The sequence below is a fragment of the Rhipicephalus microplus genome, chromosome 1 (genome assembly GCF_043290135.1).
Source record: "Rhipicephalus microplus isolate Deutch F79 chromosome 1, USDA_Rmic, whole genome shotgun sequence".
NCBI classification, from domain to species: domain Eukaryota; kingdom Metazoa; phylum Arthropoda; class Arachnida; order Ixodida; family Ixodidae; genus Rhipicephalus; species Rhipicephalus microplus.
In genome coordinates this window covers 23,187,290-23,210,125 of record NC_134700.1, presented here as the reverse complement: position 1 = coordinate 23,210,125, position 22,836 = coordinate 23,187,290, and the positions used below count along the sequence as shown (strand labels likewise).

Sequence of the window (22,836 nt, the reverse complement as noted above, 5' to 3'; positions counted from 1 at the left end):
GCGGCCTCCTTTTTTTCGTGTATCTCTGTCATCCAGCGTTCACTTTCACCTTTAATTTTTGCCTCTACCAATTTCTGTACAAGGGATTTTTTCTCTAAATATATTTCCCATATTTTTTTGACTTCGTCCTGCGGCCGCTTCTCCTTTTTTGCCTTTCTATGCTCCCGTGAGGCTTCGCGTCGCTTCTCGACGTGTAAGCGGGTGTCAGCGCCCCCTAGAGTTCTCTTTTCGATGCATCGCGGAGCGGCGCGGTCTGCACACTTTCCCTAGTTATAGTGTTCTAGAACACATTAGCATGGTGTGGGCCATGCATGGTTTGGGCATTTGCCGCTGTCCGCTGTGAATGCCCTGAACACTTGATATGGATGCGTTATTAGCCAGACTAGTCTTCGGTGTTTCCAGATTAAAGTGTTTTTGTGGCAAAACACGCCTACAGCGGTCGCTTCGAACCGCGGCTCGGAGGTGAGAAGGCGATGAATGCTCTGCTGTTTCTCTGCCCATTACTACTGTCGAGCAGTACTCCTTCAACCGCTGTGCTGTCAAACCGGTTATGACAGATACCGGGTATTTTGGTTTTGCAGAATCCACTTTTAACCAATTCCAGCACCCAGCAGTGAAGTCATGCCCCGCCGTGGTGGTCTAGTGGCTAAGGTACTCGGCTGCTGACCCGCAGGTCGCGGGATCGAATCTCGGCAGCGGCGGCTGCATTTCCGATAGAGGCGGAAATGTTGTAGGCCCGTGTGTTCAGATTTGGGTGCACTTAAAAGAACCCCAGGTGGTCGAAATTTCCGGAGCCCTCCACTACGGCGTCTCTCATACCACTGCCGCATCAGACCACCGCGGCGGGGCCACTGCACAATTTAGGTGATGTCGAATGGTTTATACAGATTTTGTTTCTGAATGTAAGCCTTGTTTTTATGCTGCTCCGAATATGGTATCTTGTGAAAAAAATTGCATATTTTTTTATTCCTGTAACTTGCTGAAAATTTACACTTTAATGCTCCAAAAGTAATATTTTGCTGCCTCAAAAATTTCTCCGAGGTGTATTTTGGCTGCTGCACACCTGGTTTCAAGAATTTCAAGAATTCTTCAATTCAATCAAGAATTCGAGACCAGACTGCAGGATATATACATTATGGCGCACCGAGAATTTTATCACAGTATTGGCATGATCTACAAATTTTGCATGTTTTTGCTTTAAAAAACTGCTTTAGCTTGACTATAGTATGGTGCTGCTAAATGATACAAAAGAATGTAGAATGTTACTCAAGACAGTTGGTGGCAGTAGGAAAAGAAAACACTATATTCATTCAACAGTGCTTCATCGTTCCAGCATAACTGAATGATTCAATCTAGAGGGGGAGGGGGTGCTCAAACTTCCCCAGGTATTTCAGTGTGTGGATGATTTTGAGCTTTTGGACAACTTGACAAAATTCATGAGGGTCACTGAATGCCTGCACCTTCTATTTGTAATGGCAAAGACAGTTTATGGTGTCATGGGTATGTTGGTCATATTCTCTGCATGGCAATAAGGCCGTGTTGGTGTTTAATTTGGCCCATGCAAAGCTGGTGAGAAAAGCATTGCTGCTGAGATATGTTGTTGGACTGTGTTGTCTGAACTCGCTCCAGTTTGTCCAATTTCAGAAGGCATACAAATACTAAAAATCAGTAAGTTACTAATGAAATGTTTTGAAATGTTGCGCATCAGAGAAAAAAAAAAAAACTCTAAGCCTGGCAAAGAGTCTTCTGCCGCGATGTGTTGAAAATAGCCTTGATGGAACTTGACAGAATTATTAGGCTACATTTTTTAGATACTATCACTTGTTTATTTTACAAAGTAGAAGACTTTTTTTACCAGCTTTATTTTTATGCTGTTGTCAGTGAATATTCAGTTTTTTTTTTAGTTTTTCCTGTGTGTACCTTATTGCATGCTACTGTAGCAATGATAAGTTGCAGAAGAAGGCATGTTAAAATCAGGTTCTCACTGTCTCTTGCAAGGCAGAGCTGTGCCAATGTAAGTATGAAATTATAGCGTGCTAGTCCTACCAGCACGAAATATCGCACCACGTAGTTTCTAAAATATTTAAAGGATTTTCTTTCAACAGCGTAGTTGTTAAGGTTTTCAGCAGGCTGTGTAGTGTATTCAGTAATAATACTAATAATATGTGGGGCTTAACGTCTCAAAACCACCGTATAATTATCAGAAATGCCGTAGTGGAGGGCTCTGGAAATTTTGGCCACCTGGGGTTCTTCAACGTGCACCCAAATCTGAGCACACGGGCCTACATTATTTCCGCCTCCATCGGAAATGCAGCCGCTGCAGCGGACATTTGGTCCCCCGACGTACGGGTCAGCAGCTGAGTACCTAAGCCACTAGACCACCACGGCGGGGGGATGTGGTTTATTCAGAAAACTCTCATCACGATTTGCCTTCTTGATCTTCTGCTCAGACACAAAAGATATGTGCAAGCTTTTCGGGGTGAGAGGCGAGTGCAGAAAGAGGGAAGTTCTTGACAAAAGAAACTGGTCACATGAATTTCCAGCAAATCACTTGCTGATGTGTGGTGGTCTTGATACGTTTCATTATTACGTTGAAGTAATGTCAGTGATAATCGCTTTGCAGTCGCTGTAGTAGACCGTGATTTGTTTCCCAACCCTTTCAGGCAAATGAATTTGTTCCTTTTGTCAAGCATTGTATTCTTGCCATTCTTCTGTTGCTTTTAATTTCTATGGTCCTCGAATGAACTGAACAAGTTGCTGGATGGGTCTCCCTTCTAATAGGAAAGCGGAAAAGGCATGCGGCCAAAAGAAAGGGCTGTTTGACATCATTGAAGCCCTTGTGTGAAGTCCAAAGCTGCTGCAACTTATTTTTTACTGGCAATGCGTGAGAAGGTCTTCCCGTTGTTCATATGCACCTTGTCCAGCATATGGTTGGGACACTTGTTTTATGCTTTTCTTTATTGCAACAGAAAGAGAGAGAGAGAGAGAGAAACAACTTTATTTAAAGGAAAAAAAAAATTCACAGAGGATTGGCAATAGGCCGTACTTGGCCTCCACCATTGCAATAAATAGTGAGTTCTATATTGTATGCCTGATTCCAAAGAAGGAGACCTACGCCGTTTGCCTGCAATTTGAGAATCGGCCTGTAAAACATGCACGGTTTGAAATTTAGTTGTGGTTTGGCAGTTGTGCATATCTACAGCGCATGCGCATTCGTCAACTCATCTGTACTATCCCCTCCCCCCCAAGCACTTCTTCTCAACGTCTGAGGTGAAAATGCAAGGGATGCACGCACCTGCTAGCCGAGATTCACACGTGCGCGAATGACTGTCAATGGTTTAGGAGCTTGGTGTTTTGTTTTTAGCCTACGGAGACGAAACTGCTCCGGAGTAAAGTATACAGTTTCAGCGCAAAAAATTCTTCACAGAGTGGGGTCTAAACCCTCCATATAAAGGCTGTGAGAAAGAAAGACGCTTAGCATAGAAAGGAAGAGAGAAATAGAAATAAAGACAGACAGGCACTTCTTTCCTCTTGGTGCAGCCAATATAAACGAATGAGCTCATAATCTAATCAAAGTCTGTGCAGAAATGTTTGTCCTAAAACGGTGTACACGAGTCCTTTGTACTTGCAGAGTGGTTCCTCTGTTTGACAAGGACAATGGCTTGAATGAGGCACCGCCCGCTGAGCTGAAGCAGCTGAAAATTAAAAAAAACGACGGTGCTTGTCTGGAAAGTCTGGGCAAGAAATTCCACGTTGAGGAGGAAACCAAGTTTGACAAGTAAGTTTGTTCAAAGGAAATTTGGAATATTTGTTTTACACAAAGGGCAATATAAATGGTGTGTTGTTTTGAAATGAACTCCATCATACATTTGATATCAAATTGGTCATTGGTGAACTCGTATGCTGCATGTAATGGCCTGCTATGCAATCTGAATGATTGGGGATGCTCAGGGTATTCATCTTTAGCTCTTATGAACCCCTCTAGGGGGTGTAACATAAAGGGCATGTTGATTGCACAACGAGTAGATACTGAAGAAATAATGTCAGTGATGGCTGCGGGGTTGGTTGTTCTGTTTGGACGATGCACACAGAAAGAGAGCTGGATAATGCCGTAGTGTGGCTGCTTGGCTTTAAGCCGTGCGATGTTGTCTGGAAAAGTAATGAGATCTCAGTGGTTCTGTTCCTGCACCAAAGGGTCTTTAATGTACAATTATGGTAAAATTGACATAAATTGCTTCAGAGTCTCAGGCTTGATGGCACCCATCACCAGCAGTACAGCTATGACTGGGTAAAAATGTCATATTGCCGGGAGAGTGAAGAAAGCAGCTGCAGCCAGTAAACATCAAACTCTTAATTGGGTGAATGTCTGCCCAGAAAGCGACTGACGCTCAAAGTGCAATGATGCCAGTGCATTCAGTTGTCAAAAGTCAAATAATCTGATCAGCGGAAAGGCTCGTCGGCTTTTAGACATGCGAAATAAAAGAATGAAAGCTTATCTGTGTGGCTATGATGTGCTCTTTAATCTCTTTTCTTCCATCATGAGAGTGTCATGGTTATTTGGGTATGTGGCTTTGGTGAACTCCCCGTGCCAAATGCAATGGCAAGCAGCCAGGTGACAATTTCCAGGAAATCGAGACAATAAGCTTTCTTTAGTTTTAGTATTCATCTCAACTTTAACCTACTTAATGTTTAATGATAGTATTCCATTTTTTTTGTTGTAAAAGTAGAGAAACAAAACTAGTGAAAGTAAATAAAAACACTGTTAAGAAGTTTATTAGCAGGCACTCGGCAAGATGCACGACAGTAACAGTCAAGGGGGAGACCGACTCTCTGCACGAGCTGCTCTTTTTCCTATGAATAGGGTGACCCACTAGAAAAAGCTGGAGAGGACCATCCTCTGTATAGTTCCAAGACTTCGCTACAATTACCCCGGGTACGAAAAGGTAGTCACCTGGCGACCTAACAGATGGTTACTATGAGAGGGTCATGGTAGGCCTGGCACATCGACAATGTCGCACCCTTGACAGCGCATGTCCGAAGATGGTTCGATGGGTTTGATCAGTAGTTCCCTCGGGAAGTGCATTCAACGACACGGTACGGGCCTTCACATTTGTGCAACTGTTTTGAAGAAAGGCCAGTTGCAGCGGTAGGGATCGAAAGCCAGACAAGTACTCCAGGCAAGAATGTGGGCACAGAAGTGCTGGTGTCAGTGTGAATGCTTTTCTGCTGCTCTTGCTCATGTGTTTTAAAGGACTTTGCAAGCTATCGACACTCTTCAGCAAGCTGCTATGTCAGAAATAGGCTCACACTAGGATGGATCCGGCTTGTATAGAAGCATCGTGTCGATGGTATGCGAAGGGTACCTTTCATATAACAAAAAGAAAAGAGAAAAACCAGCAGGGCTCCGAGAGGCTGTATTATAGGCATAGGTGACGAACGGTAGAATGGCATCCCAATTCGTGTGATCGGCAGCGACATACAGAGGGGTCCCCTGTTAAAGGGAACACCGGAGCGCGTGTCGTCTGCAAAGCGCCACCGCGGGCTCACGGCGGCAACTAGTTTCACGCAGGAGCAGTGAGCGCTGTGGGAAGTGCTCGTTCGTCATCTGCTACAGTTACGGCCGCGCTTCAGCTCGTCGCGAAGCCAGCCATTCTTGTGCTTTGAAATTTAACCGCAGGCTGAATGGCCACGTTCAGACGGAAAGCTGTGGCGAAGCTCAAAAGAAATTAGATTATGTAAAGTAATACTTCACTGATACTTTTAGTGGTTAAAGAAGCATGACTTCTTCTTTCTGGGTAACCTGGTGTGCGCAAATGCTGACGAAAGACAACAGAAAAGAATAGACGGGGACAAGTGAAAAATAAATTGCTGGACATGTTGCTGCCATGATGTTGTCTTCGAAACGAATACTCTGAAAGGATGTTCAAATATGTAGGAATATTTCTTCAGGACAATTTGAAAAAATTGACTTTTCAAGATTTGTTTCTCATAAGAAGCTCCTCTGACTTGGTCCAGAAACTGGGGGAAAGTTTTTGCTGCAATGTGGTGGGATTTTCAGCAGACGTTGTGAACCTCTGTTACTCTGTTCCTTGTGATAGCCTTATTTTTGCTGTGAAGAAGTGTTTTAAAAAACAGGAGATGCACTTTCAGGATATTATAGGCATGAACTCTGACAATTTTATTACACTTTTGGAATTTTATCTCAGTTTGACTACCATCAAGTACGATGGGCAATTCTTAATCCAACGCACTGGCATATATATATAGGTTCATCATTGGCCCCACTTCTTTATGACATCTTATCTGTGATTGACAAAAGCATTTCTTCCAGCCTTGCATGTGTACCAGTACTCAGGGTGTATTGCTATGTTGATTGCTGTACCTTGTGCTTGTAGAAAAAACTGGACATATTTGTTTTAATGACAACCTTGAAGCTGTGCTCAACGTCTTCAAAGAGCACTCTTGGGGGCTCAAATTAACATTTGAATTGCCAAAAGACAATGATATCTAGGTTTTAGACATTCAGCTTTCTTTTTCTGATAATGCCCATACTTGCTGGTGCTATCAGCCCAGGAGTGCTAAGTATGTCCCGCCTTTGATAGTGTGCATTCAAAATTAGTAAATAGAGGAATCGTCACCATGTGTTTGGCCACCCTTCAGAAGTCATGTGAGCACAAGGGTGAGGTCAGCCTTAAAAATCAGATTAAAAAACTAAAAGATGCTGGGTATCCCAACAGCATCATCATACCCATTTGGGAAACCCTCCTGTAGAAAGTTAAGATAAACAAAACAGGACCAAGAGAAAAACAGAATGACCAAAGACCTTTGCATGTTATACCGTACGTACATAAGCTTTCGCACAACTTAAAGAAAAAAGCGAGCACATATAAAATTAACTTGTTGTTTTCCGCACCTTGCAAGCTTTCAAAAGTGTATGTACAGCAACAGGAATAGTCAGTCTTGCACCATCCGTCACGAGAATAGGTATACTGAATGCCAATCTAATGTCGTGTATCAGATACCGTTGACATGTTAAAAAGTAAACATAGGACAAACGGGGCAATGCTTTAATGATCGAGCAAAACAGCATGCGTCAAATGTTAAGAATGGCTATGGTAGTCTCATGGCTGTACACTGTAAAGAATATAAGTGCAGTCCCATGTTTCATAAAACACTTAAAAAAAAAAGCAAGAACAAAAATGAGAGGTTTTAGAAGCATTTTTTATCAGGAAGGCCAAGGATCAATGCATCAGTACACCTTCACTTACCCTTTCCGAAAGAGAGTATTCTTTTCTCAGTTAAGATTATATTATCATGGTCACACATGTATCATCGCGCATGAATACTGTGTTTTTTGTACTCTGTATAAAAGCGGTCGTAGCTCCTTCAATAAAATACGGTTGACAGTCAGTGCTCTTCTCTGTCCTTTTTGTCTCTTCCTGAAATTGTCGCGCTGTTACTAGAACACAACCAAACACTGGAGCATTACGAAAGCGTCGTCGCAGTGTGACGACCACGAATGGAGAGGCCCGTTACTGCCCAGGAACTTCGTCAGCGGTGACATCGTGGTCGTGAAATTTTGAATGAAGCACAGAAAGCAGGAACACAGTCCTACAAAACTGCGCAATTCCTCCACAAATGTCGGCTCTGGGAACTCAGTCACGGCCCGAAGGTTGACTGGATCTGGAAGAATTCTGTGCTCGCCATCATCTATTCAATCACATCATCTATTCGCGGTAGTGGATAAACGTCCTTATAAGTGATCTTGTTGAGTCTTTGGTAGTCCGCACAGAACCATCCTTCTTTGCAACGAGAACGACAGGAGACGCCCAGACGCTGTTAAAAAGTTGAATAACATTGCGTCGAAGCATGTCGTCAACTTGCTCGTTGAATACACGACGTTCTTTGGGAGATACGTGATATGGGCACTGCATCAGTGGTGGTTGGGTGCCTGTGTCGACGTGATGCCTAACGGCGGATTCGCGGCCGAGGAGAGGTTGAGTGACATCAAAAGGAAAAATGGAAATTCTTGTGTTGGAAATTCTTCCAACAGGCCCAGAAGCTGTGAATGCTGAACTGGTCTAAGGTATTCGGTAATGGAGGAGCCAAATACATCAGGGGATGATAGAGCAGCTGTAGAAAAATTACAGCATATCCATGGAGTGAATGATAATGAGTGGGGCGAAGCGTCTGTCAGATCGTCCGCGCTTTCCGTCTGTCCGTGCATCCATCCTTCTGTCCGTCCATCTACGCATCCGTCTGTCCGTGCATCCGTCCATCTGTCCGTTTGCTTGTCTGTCTGTCTATCCATGCATCCGTCCGTTTGACCATCTAGTGAACACTCTAAGTACCGCTATCTCGCATTTTTTCATCAGGATCGTAGTGGTGTGATCGTCTCTCTTCTTCCCCTGTGGCACATACCCGTCTATCCCCTGTCGTGTATGTGCCACCGGTGACATGTCGTGTATGTGCCACCCTGGGGGATGCACAAGGACAAAGGCCGCTATTACATAAATAACTTTTTTTCTCAATTATTAGGTAGTCAGAAAGGAGGACGGGGGTCTTTATTTCAGATTTTATGGTATAGAACATGCATATGCAGTAAGAACCGCTTGGAGAACAGCGGGTACGGCAGTTGAATGCCACAAGCTCAGCGCTTTTGGTTGGTTTGATCGTGAACATAGGTCGAAATTCTTTGGTCATGAGTATATAGGTCAATAGCTGGTTATGAACAACATTTTCGGGAAAAAAAGGTTGACCTATATTTGAGTAAATTTGGTGAATTGCTCGGTGGAGGGGAGGCAGAAGTGTAGTTGATGGCTGTTCAGCAAGTTGCTGTTCAACACAGTCAAAATGCTGTTCAGCATGGGGAAGGCATTGTCGGCGATGCCTTTCAGAACATGAGTGGTGACTTCGGCACGCTCTTGGCTACTTTTTTGCACAAGTTAAAAATGTCCTCGATCTTAGTGAAGGACTCACCGGTCTGGTGAGCTCGTTCACGCAACCGCTGTTTTGCTTTTAGCTTACAAATAGGAGGACGGCTCAACATGTCGACGACGGTGGTCTCAAAAGCGGACCAAGTTGGGAAAGCAAGTGCATGGTTGTCATACCACATGCCAGCCACACCCGCAAGGTAGAAAATCAGGTTGCTGAGTTTGCCTGCCTCGTACCAGTGATTGGGGATGCTCACGGTTTCATAAATGGTGAGCCAGTCCTGGACGTCGGTGCCATTCGTGCCAGTGAAGACAAGAGGGTTGTGGATGCGGAGGACATTGGGACATGGTGTCAGCCCCGGAAAAAGCGTTTGCTGAGCAGCGTCTTGGGGCATGGTAGAAGGCGTTGTACGAGATCAAAGCTCCAAAGGCATCGAATGTGGAATAAATTTGTTTTAAAGGGAGATGCTACTCGAATACACTTTTTTTTTAAATATTCACCCCAGAGCAATGAAACTTGAGCTGTTTATGGAACTTTTTATGCTGATTTCAAATATATAATTAGTTTTCTTGCAAGTTGCATACATTTAGCTCACAACATGACAAACTAAAAACCTTAACCCTTTTGCTCAATTCTTTTCGTCCCTAAATTTCTGTAATTTTTTACTATGCATAGTTCATAATGTTTAAAATAAAGTGTAGAATGCAAGTAACTAATTAGGAAACACATACAAAATATGTAATACGCGTGAAAAATAATAGACCTAAAAAGTCCACATTTCACCTACCCTAGTAAAGGTTTGCATACAATTTTTTTATTATACAATGAAATATTGAAATTTAAACTCGATAATTGCATTTGTCGTACTTTGCAAAAAATTTGAGCAAAATTTCATGCAGATCCGAGCGCTAAAAGTGCCCGAAAAAAGAGGGGCACATTGGGAAAAATGGCAAAATTTGCGTCTTGAGAAAAACGAGCTTTTAAAGTTAAAATTGAATTTTCATTTATGAGAGATATCATTAAATCTGATGAAGTTTGCACACCAAAAAGAACAATCCTTCTTGTAGTGGCCACTGAGACTGAAATACGTCAGCACCATGAGTTTGTCCCTCTCGTCTTCTTCGAACAGACTCCTCACAGACAGGGCCATGAAACGCTTGCCAAACTTCCGCTCCATCTGGCAGAGCCTTGTGTCAACTGCAAGCTAGGAAGAAGTTCGACAGGACTGCGAAATCCAAACTAAGTCCAGTGTCATGCCATTTTGCGGCCATGTTTGTGCCACATACCGTCGTACCTAATGGCAATGTCGTCCCTGCTAAGTTCTCTCATTGCGAGCTCTTTCGACCTCGCAAGATTGGCGCTGATGTCATTCATTGCCGCATCACACACTTTCCGGCTGGCGGGTGTGAATAACTTTTGACGCATTGGCTTTTGCAAGCCAACAAATTAACTGCTGCAAATTGGACCAGCTGCTTGTAGCCTATTCCTACAGAGCATGCCGCACAACGGCTTTCACTTGCGAGCAATTCCTTTTTTCATTCATAACGGAGATAATTACACGAGAAAAGTATTGTTCAGCTGCGCTGCTTGGCAAGACATGGACTCCGCAAATAGGTTTCACAGCACATACAGGCGCGCAGCGGCCAATGGCGGTCTCCCATACGTACCACGTGATAAGCCAGTCACGGCACTCAAAAAACGTGCAGAAGAGTGCTTATTTTTATGATTTCTTGCGCTGCATTAGCGAGAGAAACTGTTGGTATTTGAAGAGTGAAGCTAGACTCTTCGACTCATGCGATCAACAATGGCGAGCGGTGGTGCATTATCGGCGGCAATGTGCTCGAAGACTGCACACTTTGGATCTTTTAACAGGCACATTGTGCTCTTTAGATGCAATTTTAAAGCATTTCCTGTTAAGTCTCGACCTCTATTTTTTTTTTCATAACAGTAGAGGTACTAATCTTATAAAAAAACAGGCAAAAATAAAAAATCGGTAATTTTGAAAAAAATTGCCGTTTTTCGACCTGCATCTCCCCTTAAGGGAGATGCAGGTCGCACTTTTCACCACATTATCAGCACTTTTCACCAAATTATCAAGACGTTTATTGGCAGGCACTCGACGAAGATGCACGACAGCGACAGTCAAGGCAAGAACGGACTTTCTGCCTATTTGTATGTTGCCTGTGAACACTGGCACATACCCACTCTGGGGTATCGGCCAAGAAATCTTTTGTAGTAGCCTATATGTGAGTGAGCTGCTTTTCTTCTTCGAAGAGAGAAGGCGCTGGAGAGGACGGCCCACTGTTTACAGTGTCGACCATTTACGATATAACCCCTTTAAGTGCAGAACCGGTTACAATGAAGTCTTTTTTTACTCTCTTTTACCCTCCCATAAAACCTCATGTATACCCATACATCTTATTGTGCAGTCCCCCACGCTGACAGACCGGTTATAAACTTATAATACAGTTGCTAGAAAATCTTTGTGACAAATGCGGTAGCGATTGCGCGTCTGAAGAAGGGTGCGCTGGGTGCGCCGCTGGGGAGCGAGCGACGAGGTCCCTATGAAGGAGGGGGGGACGCGGATTAAACGAAGGAAGGCTGAAGGGAACAAAAAGAAAAGAGGAAAAAAAAGGTGGTTGCCTCGGCCACGGATAAGCCTTTGCCCCCGGCACTGACGCCGCTGTTTACTAGCGTCGCTAGTGTGGCTCCCGTGGGATCCGGTCCTTATCAGCTGCGCTTAACAGTTTCCTGTCTGGTGAAGGGTTGTCGTAATTGAGCTTGCTACAGAAATCGCATTTGCTATCTTTTTACGGCTTTATGACGCAGGCTTTCACTTTTGTTGCCAGTGCGCTGTCTACATTATAAGCGTTTCAGGTTTTTGTCGTTGATCTCCCGGCCGTGAACGTAAACTTTATATCACGCACACTGTTCCTTGTTCAGTGCTTGAGTGAGATCTTTTCAACGCCGGGTTTTCAAGTCTTGGTCAAACTTCCTGCGACCACATACCAAACGCCACACTAGGCCTGATTGACATTCTTGCGTTTCGGTAGCGGTCGCATGCTATATAAGTTGTGGTTTGATACAGAATCAACGAAAATGTGGCTTCACTTGATGGGAAGAGATACATAACATTAACGAAAATGAGAGTGGCACGTGTAGCGCTCGAATGTTGGCTCGCGATTCGATTGCAAGGTCTCAAAATTATGTGCGCACCCGGGAAGTCGAATGATTGGAGTCTTTCAGCATGTAAAATTTTGGACGTGACTCAACATAGTTTTTGTGTAATGCGCATAATTGAGGCGGTCTTAGAAGAATTTGGCGAATTCGCTATGGTGCTTTCGTTTAAATTTTAGACTCTCTCCCCTCTTTTTGCGTTCATGTCGTTGGAAACGCGTGTCTTAGGATGTTATTTTTTTTGACATCTGCAAATTTAAATGTTTATAAGCACCACACATCACATGTTTCGATTCTCGGGCACACGAAGCTGTATGCTCAACACGTTTTGCCAATATGCGGGGGCCTTGAAAAAGGCTGTTTTGGTTAAAGTGTGGTACCGCTTATAGTGCGGACGGACGGATGGATCGAAAAAAACAACAACAAAAAACCCTGCAAAGTTGCTGGCCCAGGTTCAGGCCACCCGGACGTTTTGTGCGGTGAGGTGTAACCTTTTTTTTTGCGACTCCCGCGACTTACGTTATAAGTGGTTTATACTGTAGTTACAAGGCTTCACTATAACACAAACTATGTAAATTTAGGAAAAGAACTTGTGTTTGTCAAATTGCATTTCTCTTTAAGCAGTGTCATTCCTCGTATTATTGTTCTCCCTCCACTCCTCTTTTTTGTAACATTATGTTTCGATTATATTTGATTCTTTAAATGTAGTTGTTGTTGGGCTAGTTCTTACCTCATTAGGAAAACGAATTGATTGTGTACAATAGTGATTTTAATTTTACGTGAGGCATTGTTGTGTGCACATATGTGGCACAGTGTAAATACTTTCTGTGGTTCTTTGGCAAATGCCTAATCTGCTGCAAGTGTGACGCTCTTTCTCTGTGCTTCTTTGTTCTTGTTGTGTTTTAGGCATCTAAAATTTTCTCTCGTAATCTTTTATTCTTTTTTTCCCAGCACAGGGTAGCAAGTTGGTGTGAGAACTGACTAACCTTTGTGTCCTTCCATTTTTCTTTTCTTCTTCTACAATAACCACGAACGGTCAACATTACGGCGCAGTGCATGTGAGGCAGTGATAGTTCATACATTGGGTTAGTGACATGAAAATAGAAAAAGAAACCCGCGTGACAATGCACGCCTGTCGCCACATTCGTTTTTCTCGGGGACCAACCGGAAGCTCCGCCCACTGGTCCGAGATCGCTTGGACACATGTTCGTTTCTCTCGTGCCTGGTGGCCTGTGGGCGGCCCGGGACTGTCCGAACGATTTCTTGCGGGCACATGGCAGCCGACAGCGCAAAGCGCATGCCATTGCGGCCATATTAAGTTGGACACGAAAATTTTTGACGTGCTCTTGCTCTCTCTTTGCTTTTCTGTCTACTTCTCGCATGTTTGTGAACTTCGCATTGTTTGCGCACCCTGTCCTTGTCATAGGTGGTCTGAATGACGTTGAGCATGTGCATATCTCTGAAGGTCGGGCAAACACGTGATATACTCGCCTGGTGAAACAGCGGTGGAACAACCGTGCGGGTCTACGATGTGTGCGTGCTCAAATAATTCACTTACAGTAAGTCACATCACAACAGAAATAGGTGTAATTCACTACCTAACTTCTGTTTAGGTTGGAATTAGGTCAGCTTTGTGGCCCGTGTCACAGCCATGGCGGGAGAGGACGGCATAGCAGACGCCACAGCGGGCGCAGACAGCATCAAGCGCGCAAACGGCCAGAGGCCGTTTGGACTGGCTCGGGACTTTTGGATCACATGCATGTGGCGTAGCCGCCTATGAGCCAAGGCGTCCGCGGGCCTCCGGGGAGTGATCTGGGACTTGGTAAATTGATGAAGCTCTGTGAAAAAGCATCCTCTTGAAGCTTGAGACAGAATATGGAAGAAAAGTGTGTACACACAAACAAAGCTGAATGATGAAAAAGAGCTGCAATGTAGAGTCTGCTAACTCATATAAATTTAAGGCACATAACATGCGACAACCTTTGGTTGTGTTTAGTGCACAACCTGAAATTTCTTGCAAAAGGGCCATGGAGATTGATTCCACAGCTTGTTACCCTTCATGATGAGTTAGGTGTCAGCGACATCAGTTTTATGGTACACTTTATGTGCTATGTCCTCTGTGTGTTGTAATGACATTATATATTAGGTTATTTGTTGTGTAACTAGTTATTCGTTACATTCGACGGGTGAGCTCACTGATGTAAAAGCTGTTGATAAATGTGCATCTATTGTGTCTGTTCCGAGAGCGTTCAGATCCCACAAGCGCTTTCCGCACAGAAAGGGCAGTTCCAGTGTGTGTGCCTCACCTGTTCAATCAGCATACCAAATGATATCATGCATTGTGGGCAGCGAGTGCCTTAGCCCACTCCATGAGAGACTCACTAGGCTGGTGCAGTCTTTTGAGGTGGTAACAATGCCCTTTCAATCCATATGTGCCAGGGTAACGAGTGCAATAAAAATTCTCAAAACGAATTTATGAAATACCCTGCTACACTCTTCATACTATCATACCTTTGGTTCCCTCAGTGGTAGCAGGCCATTTGCATTCACTTATAGATATGCCACTGTTGCACTTTGGAGGACATGCTTCAACCTTTATTTATTTTTTTTTGGAGGGGTGGGAGCGGGGATACTGACACATGTACATAATTCTGGAGTAGTTGTTGCTAGCAAAATGTGACATTAGAAAGTAATGCATGTCATTGCCAATCTAGAAATTAACTTTTTAGCTTCGGTACAGTTGTTGCAACATTATGTAAACCTGCACTTATCTGGTACGCAAGTGATACCTCTGTTCTAAAATGGCTTCAGGTCTCGTGGTACTCGTGCCAAGCTTCAAACTAGAGCTGGATATTTTCCTTTTCTGCAACTGAATGCTTTCTGAAAATGGTATGTGAATAGTTTGCTATTTGCTGCCTGCTTGTGCCTAAATAATGTATTCAATGTGCGAGTATTCTATTGCCAAGCCAGTTTGAGATATGGACTTGCTTTCAATAATCGCAATTTCTCTTGACTAATACCACTGGCTGCTCTTGGAGACATACGTTTTGTGTAGCACGTACTTCAGTGTGCCCTTGCTTCTTTTAATGAATATAGTTGCCGCATGTGAAAGCTCTTGGCAGATCATCTGGGTGAGCCTTTGTTAAGTCTGCCTTTGTTGGCAGATGAGCTGTCCCTTCAACGAATAAGTGGCTGTTGATTCTGGCATGTGATTGTGCAGGCTAGCCTACTCTGTGACACCCCTTTGGCGACATCCCTACAAGAAACAGTTGATGGTGAGCCACTCTGTTCATAGCTTCCTCTTCTCTCCAAATGCATAGTCTTTTGAACCTACACCATTTCTTGGTTTACGTTGCGGGGTCTCTAATTAGCGAGCGAGCACCACGCCACGCTCTCGGAGTGAACGGACACAGAAGACGCGGTCGGTACAAACCAAACCACATACATTTATTTAACTAATTTACAACGACGATATCGACTGCCGAATGATCCATAAATCGTTATCAACAGGCTAAGTCATCATTACACAAAATTACCAAACACTCAAACAACATAGCATAAGAGCACACAAAAGGCGGCGTCGCCAACGCTTCACTCACCGTAAAAATGTGGACTGGTTGAAAGTATACCAACCAAATGTCCCGAATTTTTTTAGTAGACTCCCACATTTGGACCATTTCTTAGGTTTGTACAGTTGACAGAAAAATCTCTTAGAAATAAAAATATCTGAGTGTGGTCTGGTCACATTAACAAAAATAGTTTATTGTGGCTTTAACACAGCCACCAACAATAACGCTGAAATATTCTATCCTAGATGTGTATAAGCCAATGAGTTCACGTTCACGTTTTGTTTTCTCTTTTAGGCTTTTGCAACCTCACCATTTGCATACATCAGTATGTCATACTGTTGTGTACATCTTTGCATACCAAACGGAAAGAAATCAGATTGTCTTTTTTTATTTCTCATTAGTTATAAACAAAAAAACACACAGGTTCTCTGCTCGATTCACCGTAGACGACGGAAAAATGAAAACCATCTTCTTTTTCTTCCCATTCAATGTATTGAACGTTTCCTGCTTCCCACCAATATATTTCTGTGCCCAATGTGGTTTTCGTACTGCATCAAAGGTTGCAGACAATGCTAGCTTTCTGCCCCTCATCTGGTTATGCACTGTGATTGTGATTGGTGATCTGCCCATTTAGACCATGCCAAAATGTAATGTGATGACGTCACGTTGTGTGACCTTCATATATGTCAGACCATTTTATTAACTTGGACGTCGCATGACGACGTTTTCACGTAATCATGATATCTTGTATCACTAAGATCATGTTGACGCCGCTGACACAAGGCAACACTGGATGCCGTAGGTGATTAATTTTTGCTTTTGATGATGAAGCTAAGTGAACCAGGCGAGCTATTAAAAAAACACTTGAACCACTCGAGCTATTAAAAAAACAAATTGAAGATTTGGAAAAAAAACTACCTCATATAGTGAGGTTTACTTGAGATGGAGCCAAAAATTAAAAAAAAGATTTTGGGGCCCATGTCCCTCTTGATACTACACTGTACGGCTGTCGTTCCGTGAAAGTGCTGCTGCAGCTGGTGTTCAGGGGAGGTTTATTTCAGTAATCAGCCGGTCAGAGTGCGTTCAGGTCCTTGAAATCCTTCAAAACCATTGAATTAGAAAAATGTCTTTTCAAGGCCCTTAAAAGTCCTGGAATTTTTTCCGTCCTTAAAAATCCTTGATAATCCTGAGCAGTGCATTCTCATATCTACATTGCGGCCTTCTAAGCACAGTGGATTGGCATGTCAATCTGTCAGACTCCCCATTTACGAAGCAGTAGTGCGGTGTGGGCGCACGCGGTTCTAGTGTGCAGAATTGCACTGCACGTTAAAAAAAAGTCAGTTTTGTGGAGATGGCGAAGCATTGAAAGTGATAGCAACAATGTTTCATAAACAACAGCAAGTAACTCTGCACATGCAGTGCTCCACTTAAGCATGAAGGACGCACGAAAATAACACACACAGGATGAAAGGTAACGAACTGTCACTGCTTGACATTTGTAAGGTGCTGCTTAAGCACAAAGATGGATGCTCGAAAAGAATGCGCAGGTGTGCACAGGATGAGTGTGAAGTAACAACTGTCATAGCTGTTACTTGTGCACAACCTAACGCTTTTAAATTTTGTTTTGTGTTCTTGAGAACTGCTGCGCATGGAGTACGGCCTCTGAGTTGTTCGACCTACAAGTTCCCCTCTGCCGTTTCAATTGCACAGAGACGGCGTAATTTCACCGACACCTCTGCACCACGTCACTCACCACTGAGGCATTATCGAGGCAAGCGTCGCGGTTTCGGTGCGGCTTCAGCCTACTGATATGATTTTGGGCTACTGTATGATGTTCCACATATTTATGACTGGTGATTGTGTGCAGCAGTAGTGAACGTGTTAGAAACCACACAAAAACATCATGTGCATTTTACACGCTGTGTGCACAGTGGTGATATCGAAATGTTCTCTCAGTTGTGCAGCTACGGTTATCCTGCGTAGGTGCACAGCACTGCACTTACCGAAGGTAACTGCTGAAATTCTCAGTTTAAGCTGCATGAGCAGGTGAAAAAGAAATCAGGTCTAGCCCACACTGAAGAGGGGCTCTAGATAAACTGACCGAACTTGTCACCCAGCAAGAGACATACTTTCTCCCCCCTATGTCGCCACTGCTACCGGGTCTGAAACAGCCAAGCAGACCAGCTACGAAGGTGAAATCTGTGCTTGCATAGCTTTCCATCCTCTCCAGCACAACGCTTCGCGCCTTTCAGCTAGCCTCCTGTACTTCCCTTCCACACTAGTTGGGGGCGGGGGGGGGGGGGGGGGGGGGTGAACATAAAGTTTAGCATATGCTGCATGCTTTTAAGCGTGAAGTGACCCTGCCGCTACCGCTCCTCGCACATGAAATCAAGTTTATGCCTCGTACATGTTTGTCAATCTTTGTGTAAGTCAAATAACATTAAGCTTAATGTTTGGAATATGTTTGATGAACTTTACAGAGTATACAGTGGAGAAATCTCAGCCGCTGTTGTAAGAGTACACTGTGTTGTGAGCTTTTTTTTTTTACTGTTTAAGACTTGCAAAGTGATCCAGGCTACTTGTTGTTGTACCATTAAGATATACATTTACTCATACTAAATAACGCTGCACAGGATGTTTTCGGTGCATTTGAATAATTTCAAGCCTATGCTGAAAAAATCTGCCCTGGAGAAATTTTTAAGACTAGATGTTTTTGTTGTAAATGCAAAATGCATTTTTATTGTAAGTGCAATAATATGCGTCATTTTTGATAATTTTATACGATGAAATTCCAATGTTGCATGCCACTATGAGTTCTTGAAAAACTTGTGACAGATCCTGGAAAGTCTTTAAATATCTTTGAATTTTCGCCTTGAAAACCTGTGCGAAACCTGGGTGATATAATTGGTCTTTCAATACCTAATATATTTTCGAACTACACTCGAATGTGTTACCATCATTTACAAGCCAAATATTTTATACTTCATAAGAAGTGACTGTGCAAATCTACTCTTCATGTTTGCAAGCATGGCAGTTAGTATCACTAAACGTCATTGCACTGTGTCTGAACAGTCAACGAATGAGTCTATCAGTAGAAGCATTGCATCATGATCACTGCCGTGTGCAATGCTAACATTATATTTCGAAGCTGAATGGAATACTCTTCATGTTTGCAAGCATGGCAGTTAGTGTCACTAAACGTCATTGCACTGTGTCTGAACAGTCAACGAATGAGTCTATCAGTAGAAGCATTGCATCATGATCACTGCCGTGTGCAATGCTAACATTATATTTTGAAGCCGAATGGAAACCCATGGGCAGCACATGAGCTATTGGCAAGACAAGCAAATTATCATGTGCATTGTCGTAATGAATGCATGCTTAAGGCTGAGCAGGGTGCCCTGTGCATTAAAAGCATTCAGGTCAACTACCATTAGGCCTCTGCTTTTCTCACTGCTGAAGAGGCCAGAGGGAAGAAAAAAAGAAAAGCAGGGCCGAGGAGCCAGATGCTGAGCCTCGTGGGGGAGCACGTGCGCCCAGCCACCCTTTCCATTTTACGGCAGCGTGACAGCCTAGTTGCGATGACATGACTGTCCCTTCAAGACACAAGTCAGTAAAGCCTCTTGCGAAAGGATGGGACACCCCGGGACCGGCGCTCGCGATTACTCTTTCCCGAACTGCGGAACAGGTTTCCCCTCCATCAGGGAAGAAACGAATTTTTGTCAGGGAAGGATAAACCGGGATAGTGAAGAAAACTAGCGTGGTGACGGCCGGAGGCTCTCTCTGACGCCGGCCACCAAAGAGGAAGGACGAACCTGGAACCCCCTGCGAGCCAAGGACAACAACGACCGAGGTTTAAGCGTCTACACTTTTGTTATCTGAAGTCTGTCTACGCGACTTTTACGCGTTATTGCTAGTGTATAGCAATAAAGTGTTGTTTGTTGATCTAGCCTGTTGCCTTATTCGCCCAAACCCGTGTAGCTGCTATGACTCAATCTACAGAAAGGGGACATTAATTGTGCACGGTACGACTGTGTGTGGCTGGAACGTTAGCTAGGCTTCTGTGTCAGCCGTACATAGGACGGACCCCCTACAGCCGACAACAATTCGTCAAATGCCAAATGAGCTTAAGCAACTCACAACAGGCCGCATTTTTCACTGCTGTCACATTGGCTGAAGTTGTAAGCTGGCCTTTAGACTTTAACAATAGCGCCGGTTCAAAACATTCGCCATGGTTGCAGGAATTGCATGGCATATGCAGCTGTTTTTTTGTTCGTGTGTTTTTCGTACCACCACAATTTCACTATTTAGGGCCTCTCACCAGGTTTGACTATTTTGACATGGCAAGCGCAATGCGTACACTGGGCGTTCACGATAGTGTCTGCCAAAATTCGCAATCTCAAGCGCCGTAGAAATGGGTCAAATTTCAAGATGAATGCCCTTTGCCCTTTTTCTCAAGCGCTCACGCCCAGAAAATGAGGGGACGACGTATATGGCAGAATTGTTCTACGTCACAGCACTACCAAACGGTAGTGCTGTGACGTCAGTCCTCTACGAAAACGACTGTGCTCTGACATTATTAACAGCGCAGTGGCACGTGATACGGCAAAAATAATTTGTCACGACATGTGTAGCTTGAGGAATTTTTCGCTTGAATAGATGAATGAAACTTGACGAAATAATGAGACACGCAAAGGGAATGTTTGCGTCTCTTTTACTTTGTTCTCATGAATTGCAGTGATATGCGGGGCTAGTGTGCATTCGTTTCGCATGCATTCACGCTCCTGCAGTAATAAATTGAGCAACAAATTTAGCAGATGCCAGCCCTAGAAACTAAAATAATCTTCTGGCATGTTTGAGCCCTCGTTATGCTAATTTATTCTACCACGTCCAACTAAACCTTAATACGACAATGGCCCACGATCCCGCCACTCTAGTGTCAGTGAAATGTCGCAGTTTTCGTGCTTGGTAATAAGTTGCAAGCTTGATTATGGGCTGGAATTTGACCACAAAATAACGCTGGTCAGCAAAACAACACCACATGCATTGCTCGGGCTCGTAATGCGCACGTGCCCTGACGTCCGCATGACCTGTTTCTTTCGCTGGGATGCTCTAGAGGATAGGAAAAAGGTTTGGCTTGTGAAGGCTACGCAGGTCGAGTGACAATAGTTTCAAGCTCCTCTCCTCACACCGTGATTTTGCACCGCTTCAAAATACCAGTTTTCTCAGCTTGTAATGAATCAATGGAAAAAAATTCTTGTGGCATAATGCTCTTAATTGGACTCACAACAACTGCCAAAGTCTAACTAAAATTCGTTAAGGGGCCTGGTCAGAAGCTCTTAAAACTTGAAAGGGTGAAATCGCCTGGCATAGTTCATTTTCTAGCAGATGTGCTCTCTGTCATTGGCAACACATGTAGTACTCAAAAACTGTACGAAGGGAACGGGTGATCACGGGTGCACCCTGGAAGCAATCTAATGGCATTTTGTGCTATTTAGCGCATAGCTACAGTGCTTGCGTATAACTCGCTACACCTCTAGACAGCAGCAAGCATCAGGGAACATTAGGCACCCGAGCTTTAAGTATTACCTCCTGGCGAATGGTGCTGTCAAAAATTGATTTTCAGTGAGTCGAAAAAAATGCCAAGCCTGCACGGTAGGGCGCAGCACAGTCACAGCGCAGGATAGAAGAGCAGATTTTCAGAGCCTTTTCAAAACACTCATTAGGTAACTACTGCAAGCGCACTTGCTGGATACCCACTAGGGCATTAATACATTAATAATAAACTTTTGGGTAGTAGGCCGGCATTCGCTATGCTATTTTTTGTCATTCTTCTAAAGAGTGTGGTATCTGCTAAACACTTGCAAGGAAGTTTCGTGCCAATTGTTGATGCAGTGTTTGACGACGGTGAGGAATTATCGCTGAAGTGGGTATGCCCCATAGTTAATAGGGTAACAGAGATAGAGAGAGAGATAAAGATGCAAGGAAAGGCAGGGAGGTTAACCAGACGCACATCCGGTTTGCTACCCTGCACTGGGGAAGGGATAAAGGGGAGAAAAGAGGTTGCAGAAAGATGAGAAGGTACACACAATCACGAGCACACTCGGGGAGCACACACAGTCTACAGGCGATCGCTCAGGTTTGTTGACTTAAGGTAAAGTAGCAGTGCTTTAGTTGCTTTCTGCGCAACTGAGGCAGATGCCCAAGATCCTAGTATCTTCTGCACACAAAATGGTCCGGGGTCAAGTCGATTCAAAACCATCCGGAGCTGGCATCGCTGTGTGTCGTAGCAAGCGCAGCTGCACAGGACGTGTTCGATGGTCTCTTCAGCTCCGCAGTAGTCGCATGTAGGAGTGTCTGCCATACCAATACGAAAAGAGTACACCTTTGTAAATGCAACACCCAACCAAAGGCGGCATAACAGTGTCGCATCGGAGCGGGAAAGTTGTGATGGTAGCTTTAGCTTGAGCGAAGGATCCAGTTCATAAAATTGACACCTTTAGAAGCTGGTAGACGACCAGAACGTGCATGTGAGATCTCGAGCCAGCAGGTAAAGTTGTCTTGCTGCGTCATTCCTTGATAAAGGAATTGGGATTACACGGGTTTCTTCATGGGCTGAGCGGGCTGCATCATCGGCTAATTGATTTGAATAGGGTAACAAGAACAAGCTTTTGTAATTGGCTGAAGCATTGGGCGGCCCACTCTTTACGTTTGTTTACTCGGGAGTACCTCATGGATCGGTACTTGCCCCAATTTTGTTTTTAATGTTTATTAACGGCATTCAATTTTCTGTTAACAATCCTGTTCAAATGCGACTATTCGCAGATGACTGTGTCGTGTACACAGTCGTACACAACTCAAGCGATCAAGTTAACCTGAACAATTCATTGCAAATGATCTATTCCTGGTGCGATTTGGGGCATGAAATTAAACACAAGCAAAACACACTTCATTTCATTCACAAATAAGACCAACCCCCTTAACTTTACTATAGGAAACAGAACTATCGACAAAAGCGACCAAGTAAAATACTTAGGCGTTACTTTCTCATCGAACCTCAACTGGGAACCACATGTTTTAGCCATATGTCGTAAAGCGGAGAGGAGGCTATCCTTCCTGAGGAGAAAATTGCACTCTGCACCATCACACCTTAAAC

At 43.9% G+C, this 22,836-nt stretch overlaps 1 protein-coding gene across 5 annotated transcripts in view; it reads left to right on the top strand.

The window, feature by feature from the left end:
* Positions 1-270: 270 nt before the first annotated feature.
* The window catches only part of LOC119178135 (tRNA (uracil-5-)-methyltransferase homolog B), a 227,847-nt gene continuing 205,281 nt past the window's right edge, over positions 271-22,836 (top strand). For 2 of the 5 annotated variants that reach the window (XM_037429299.2, XM_037429298.2), the window contains exons 1-3: positions 271-462; positions 3,632-3,778; positions 15,332-15,386. In XM_037429299.2, the coding sequence (XP_037285196.1) occupies positions 362-462; positions 3,632-3,778; positions 15,332-15,386 (303 nt within the window). In that variant the 5' untranslated portion in view covers positions 271-361. The other 3 variants (XM_075890797.1, XM_075890745.1, XM_075890637.1) reach the window with 3 other exon arrangements.